The 6,850-nt window shown below is 42.5% G+C and overlaps 1 protein-coding gene across 1 annotated transcript; it reads left to right on the top strand.

Annotated features, from left to right (window-relative positions):
* Nucleotides 1-2,930: 2,930 nt before the first annotated feature.
* Nucleotides 2,931-6,454, top strand: ASIP (agouti signaling protein). The gene is made up of 3 exons (XM_036395737.2): nucleotides 2,931-3,111; nucleotides 5,260-5,321; nucleotides 6,278-6,454. The coding sequence occupies exons 1-3, from the start codon at nucleotides 2,931-2,933 to the stop codon at nucleotides 6,452-6,454; spliced, it is 420 nt and encodes a 139-aa protein (XP_036251630.1).
* Nucleotides 6,455-6,850: the final 396 nt, after the last annotated feature.

Here is a 6,850-nt window from a genome sequence, read left to right as displayed (position 1 = left end):
GTCTCCATCCACCTGCCACAGACAAGCCCTCTGTCATGGAATTGTGGAATAGATTGGGTTGGAAGTGACCTTTAAAAGTAATTTAGTCCAACTCCCTTGCCATGAGCAGGGACATCTTCATCTAAATCAGGTTGCTCAAAGACTCTCCAACCTGACCTTAAATGTTTTCTGGGATGGGGCGTGACCACCTTCCTGGAAAATCTGTGCCAGTGTTTTATCAACCTCACTGTAAAAAATTTCTTTCTTCCCTTTAAGCCTAGATCTGAAAAATCAGGAAACTTAAATGTATAGCAGACAAAGATTTTTAGGCAATCTATTATATTTGACCAACTCTGTATTTGGAAAAAAAAGACAAGCTTTTGGGCATATGAGTCATTATTTAGTTCTTGTATGAATTGCAAACATCTGCCTAGAACATGAACATCACCAGGGATACTCAGGCTGGTAAAATCTGTCAGATGAAAAGAAGCTCCAGTTGTGAGCTAAATGGTTCTGACCTAATAGTTATTGACATACATAGGTAATGTGTTAGAGCAGTTTTTAGGAAGCATCAAGAAATCTCAGTGAGGTTTGGACATCTTTTGTGAAAGGAGATGGGGAAGAGCAAATAAAAGGGCAACTCGTCTGAAGATAAGAAAAAGTAGGATCCTGACCGAACAAATATTTGTCGTATTAAAATTCTTCATGGAAATTTGGTTTGCTTGGAAACAGCCTGGTATATTGAACACTTTTGAGGAGAACTCATTTCTTGTCACAGCTTGTCACATTTATAATTTGCCCATTATAAATGGACAACTGCCACAGGCGAGGGCTGAGCTTCTGTACAAGAGTTTGTAAGACCAAACAAACTTTTGTTAATTCTTTACCTACTTTGTAAGACCAAAGTAGGTAAAGAATTAACACAGAAGTGTCACCTTGTTACTTTACTAAACTGCAGTAACTGAAAATTCAATTTTACCATGACAACAAAAAATTCTCATGGCAGGACTTGTTCCTTTTGGTTTCTGGAATTTTTAGAGTCTTCTAAACAAGGCACACTTTCTCCTCTCAGATTCAGAATCAAATCAAAGGCTCTTCACATCTGGTATGATAAAATTTGAATCAATTCATTTAAAGGAGACTCCTACCCACAGCCATGACTGATCCAGCCAGGGTCTGAACTTCCACATCTGCTTTGAATGACTCCAGCTGTGCAGCGTTTCAGACACAGCAGCACTGCCTCCCCAGAGGTTAATCCTCCCCTGTAAAACTTCAGGCTCAGATACATCTCTTTCAGATGCAGCTCATGCAGGTGTATAAACCACAAAGGATCCAGCATGTGCATCCCTGCAAATTCCAGTGGAGCCCAGACAGAACCAGGAATGAATTATGGACTGTCAGAATGGTTTGGGTTGGGAGAGACCTTACAGCTCATCCAGTTCCAACATGGACAGGGACATCTTCCACTACCCCAGGGTGCTCCAAGCCCCATCCTAGCTGGCCTTGGACACTTCAGGGATCCAGGGGCAGCCACAGCTGCTCTGGGAACCCTGAGCCAGAGCCTCAGCATCCTCTGAGTAAAGAACTTCTGTCTCCAATCTAAATCTCTCTCTTTTAATTTAAAACCATTCAGCCTTGTCCTATCACTCTCTGTCTAGATAAGAAGTTGTTCTCCCTCTTTTTGATAAGGGCTGAAGGGGTTCTCATGGCTCCCTGCAGCCTTGTCTTCTCCAGGCTGATCCCCCCAGCTCCCAGCCTGGCCCCAGAGCAGAGGTGAGTGCCCTCATGGCACAGCCACAGCCACCAGTGGAAGCAGCCTTGATGTCCCCAGCAGTGCTTTGGCACAGGAACATGGTGTGCAGAACAGACAATTCCAGAACTGATCCCAAGCACTTGGAATTAGAAGCATGACAGTGACCATCTCCCAGGGAGGAGTGGGTCAGTGGGGCTACAAAAGCAGGTATAGAACAGACCTGGTGCAGCAGCAGTGACCAGATTGAAGCCCTCCCAAGGCAGAAATTCTTCATTTTTAAGTCCCCAGTAATTAAGTCATTACAACCAGATGAATGGCCCAAACCACTTGGTTTTACTCGCTCTTTTTAACTGCATCCAGCAGCTTTTCACTGACACAAAGCCATCCATAAATCTGGAGACTGGCTGTGCCTCTGGGGGAACAAGGCTCCCAGAACGCTGACACTGCAGAAAACTGATGCACATGGAAATAAAAATCAGCTTTGAAATACAAGAAGGTACAAGAAAAGGAGTGCAGGCTGGTGACACACTCTGTGTACCCTGCAGGGACTGTCACCTCAGGTGAAAGGCCATGCTCCACAGCTCAGGTGCCTCCATGAGTATCCCCAAATCCCAGACTTTGGCACATCTTGGAAGTTATTCAGTGTATAACCCCAAGGCACACAAACACTTTACAGCACTGGCCTTTTATTATTCACATGAGTTATAGCTGTGATTTATATGGGATTAGAGCAGCCAGTTGGAGGTGAAATAAGATATTACTTCATGATTTATCTTTAAGACCAGAAAATTTACAGGAAACACAGTTGGGGGGGGCGGGGGGAGGGTTTAAATTGTCATTATTCTTTTATGTTTTCTAGCACATTTTTGTCAACAAGATTTCCTGGAAAAAGTTATGATGTGGTTGAGTTTCTGCCCTTGGCCATATAATAACCATTATAAAGCTCAGTTGGGAGGACATTCACATCTTATGGGAAATAAATCTTTTGAGAAAAAAATAACATCTCGGGGACTTGTATTTGAGATAGCATTGTTCCACTCTTACAACAATCTTAGATATTCCAGGACCAGAGGCTAAGTGCTGGAAATAAAATAATTGTCAGAGAGTTGTTGCTAAAGCTGCACAATGTGACAGAAAACCATTGCAGAGATTCATATCCCTGCATCACTTCTGCAGGTTTTGACCAACTTTGGTTTTCATGACGATGGAATTTTTCCTCTCCACGATGGCAAGAAAGAATCTCTTCCTCAGCCTCCTGCTCTGCTACAGCCTGTTCAGGGCTGCTGATTCCCACTTGGTCATTGAGGAGAAGACAGAATGCAATGTGTCCAGGAGAAGCAAAATGGACCTCTCAGATCTTCCACCCATCTCCATAGTAGGTGAGTAAAACCTGCCCTTCAGGGCCAAATGAACAAGATTTGCAGGAAACACTGCTTTTGATTATTCTGAATTATTTGGATAACTTTGCTTGAATTATTGATTATTCTGAATTATTTGCCCCAACTTTCATAGGGCACAGAACTGTGGTGGCTGCAGCACCCAAGAATGACAATGTGGTAAACCTCAGTTTAGAGGAAAAAAAATACAATTTATTTCAGTTTTACAGGTTTCACTTCAGCTCCCATCACACTGTAAGCCTTTTTATATTGAAGAGAATGGTCTTGTGCTAATATGGGAAATAACCTTGCTTAGAAAACTTTATGCATATGAGAAAAAAAACAAACCATAATATGATATTTAGGGGTCTGCTTTTGTGGTAGAAAAATCAACAGTATTAACATAACCTCAGTTTACCTGGCCTTTAAACAGGGGAAGAAAAGAGCACTGCAAGGGACAGCCAGGGGTCACTAATTTATCTGTCCAAGACAGGACCAGATCTGTCTCTACAGTTTCTGGCAAGTGACCACCTGTCCTGTTTGGGAAGAGCCTCTTTAGGGTGATGCTTAACTCTTTTTTTCACAAAATTATTTCCTCATGTCTGCCTTAACTCTTTCCATGTTGTTTACACCAACTTCTTCTCTCAAGAAACTCACAGGTGTTTGGAGATAGTCAGCTACAGAACATTCAAAACTGTGTCAAAATGCTAATAATTAAAAAAAATAAACCTTCTCTTGTTTAGCTCCTTTCTGCATGTTTTTAGGGCTTTAGTTTAAAGCACTCTGGTTCTTACCTGTTTCCTGCATTTTCTCAATGCTCTTACTCAGGACAATATTATCTTTAAGGAGAAACAGTTGCCCCACACATGCATTTCCAAAGAAATCTGAACCTCTGAATCCTGAGTTGATGCAGTGTTGTTTAACTGAGAGTTCAGCAGAGCTTGTGCAGCCTCCCAAGCTGCACCATTTGTGATCCTTGTGATCCTTGATGCCTCCACTCTCACAATTCCCATAACTTTTTAATGTCCCAATTAAAATCAGGGCTATAAAATACAATCCCTTCAGCTGATATTTCATCTTCTCACAGAAGTGAGCCCATGCTTTAGACATGGCAGATGGGCTGAGCTGTAACACATTTCTCCCCACTGCTTCTTAGAGATGCATAACCCTGACTTTTAATAATACAAGAAAAATAAATGAAATCCCCCCAAAACCAGCTCAAAATATTTGTTCTTCATTTTGCAACTCAGTAAATCCTAGCAATTAGAAAATATTCAAAAACATATTGATAGAGGATCCTGGAATAGATAAGGAGCCACCATTCACCAGTGGGGATATAGATGTTTTTTAGCTCAGTCATCCATTACATACAGGTAGTGCTTGTTACAAAACTCACACACCCAGAATAAAGGTATCAAAAATACCACAAGAGCTTGGTGAGCTGGGAAGTGTCTCACACTTGAACACTCTTGTTGTGTTAGAGCCCAAAACAAGCCCCAAAACAAGTAATGGGATTTATACAGTTATAAATATCTAAAATTGCATATAGTGCCAAATATAGAGGGAGCAAAGTTACAGGCATGTGAATGAAACATCTTTGCAAGTAACATTATGTAAAATGTTGAGGGGCTGTGGGGGGAGAAGGGACAAAGAGCTGCAGAATGAAAGGTGGCATCACAGATGCAGAGTATATGCCAAATCAGCAGAGCTTTTGCTTGTGGAAAGCAGTTAATTGTACACTTGTTAATGCCTTCCAAAATTATGCATGTAGCACAACATTCTAACAGAAGAAATTATGGAATTCTAAAGATTTTTCCTATTTTGTTTATGTGACTACTGTGCATGAGCACCCCAATCTTTTTTACAGAGACCTTTAATTTTATTTCTCTGAAATAATTCATTGTTTGCATCTACCAAACAATGTGTAAAAAATCTCTTCTAAAATACAAATATCAGTTGCTCTTCTGCTTTGCACAAGTAGCAGTGACAGAGTTCAGACACTGAATTGAGATGAACATCACTGCAAAACATGCAGCAGTGAGGAGGCAATGCAGGTTATCTGCCTCCTCTCACACAAAAAATAGAATTATCTCATCGAAATAGCATTCTGTAAAATTGATTCCACATTTTCCTCTGCTATTCTCATTGAAGATTTAACTAGAAAATCTCAGAAAGTCAGCAGGAAAGAGGCAGAGATCAAGAAATCTTCCAAGGTAGGTGGTTGTTCAAAAAACCTTCTTGGATTTTTAGAACAGTTTGTTACTTCTAGAGTTTCCCTTGGTGCATTCATTTGAAAGGCTTTTACTGTCATTCCCTAATTTAAATAATTTACATATTAATTTCGGTTAAAAGCTTGAAATGTAAAAATAGATGTGAAACAATAACGGTGGAAAGAAAATTAGAAGCTGCGGCTGCCCCATCCCTGGCAGTGTCCAAGGCCAGGTTGGATGGGGCTTGCAGCCACCTGGGATAGCAGAAGGTGTCCCTGTGGCAAGGGGTGGGATGAGAGATGGGCTTTCAAATCCCTTCCCACCCAAAGAATTCCATAACTGAGTTTCAGAAGTGCACAGGGTGCCTGGAGCTGCTGGGCTCCAGAGATCCCTCCCAGGACCCAGGCATGTGCTGAGCAACCCAAAATTTTCCACCTTTCCACATCCCCAGAAGAGAAGCTGCACCCCTGGGGGGATGAGAGGGCTTTTCCCCCTCCCTGAGCTGTGTGTGCAGGGGGGATTCCCATGGATGGAGCATCACTGGGCTCAGGAGGGGGAGCATTGCCAAGCCGCTGCCCTGCGCTCTCAGCTCAGCCAACGAGACTGACAGGGAGTTTTCACTCATCTGATAAGCTGGGGGATCTAAACATGACACCTTAATTGGTTTTATTGATAACTCCACCATCTGAGTACATTTTGGCCCCCCTTTCTTCACTGCTGCCACTCTCCTTCCTAAAGACCCTTTCCAAAGGTCCACCCAGTCATGGTCAAAATGAGGTTTGTCATTTTGCTCAGAACGTTGCTCTCAAGCCACCCTTTCCATTCCCCAGCCCCAGCACACCTCTGCATTGCTAGCACAGCTCTCACTGCCACAGCCAGCTGCTCATTCCCCTAGAACCTCCTGCTGTTCACCACCCTCATTTCACCTGCCTATGAATTCTCATGTTTTTATCTTCCAGAAAAATGCTAAACGCAAGATATCTCCAAAGCCAAGGCCCCCACCTGCTGCTAACTGTGTGCCAACCTTCAAAACCTGCAAGCCACACTTGAATTCCTGCTGTCACTACTGTGCTTTTTGCAAATGCAGAATCTTCCAGACCATCTGCCAGTGCCTGATGTTAAACCCCAAGTGTTAAGCCAAGTCAGAAACACAGCAAGCCTTCTGTCTTTCATTAGCTTCTCAAGTGGATATTCCAAATTGCCCCATGTCTCTAGTAATCAGAATAGAGAGCTCTGAAGCTTGAATCTACCCCTCTTAAAATTTAATGGACAGTCATTATAATGGGGTTAATGTTACCACAATCTGGATGTCATTTCAGGGAGCAGACAGCCAGGGAGATTGGCACTGATTAGGCATTTTTAGCAAAAGAGCTGTGTTTTATGATGAATTCTGGATTCCTGTGGGTTTGAGCTTTTATTTGAAGGATCATATTAATGCCAGACTGCAGAAGTGTCTAACCAGCACCATAAAAGCTGCCCCCATGGCACCCAAATGGCCACTAAAACAGGACTGGTTAGGCCAGTGAGAGACT

Source organism: Molothrus ater, chromosome 17 (assembly GCF_012460135.2).
Source record: "Molothrus ater isolate BHLD 08-10-18 breed brown headed cowbird chromosome 17, BPBGC_Mater_1.1, whole genome shotgun sequence".
NCBI classification, from domain to species: Eukaryota; Metazoa; Chordata; class Aves; order Passeriformes; family Icteridae; genus Molothrus; species Molothrus ater.
Note: the sequence above shows the minus strand (reverse complement) of the source record. Positions and strands in the feature narration are given on the sequence as shown.

What these genes read in the sequence shown, in the direction of transcription:
- ASIP (XM_036395737.2), top strand. Translation starts at nt 2,931, where the DNA reads ATGACGATGGAATTTTTCCTCTCCACGATGGCAAGAAAGAATCTCTTC. An exon ending in TCCACCCATCTCCATAGTAG is followed by an intron (nt 3,112 to 5,259) that starts GTGAGTAAAACC and finishes TTCTCATTGAAG; the next exon opens with ATTTAACTAGAAAATCTCAG. An exon ending in AGATCAAGAAATCTTCCAAG is followed by an intron (nt 5,322 to 6,277) that starts GTAGGTGGTTGT and finishes TTTATCTTCCAG; the next exon opens with AAAAATGCTAAACGCAAGAT.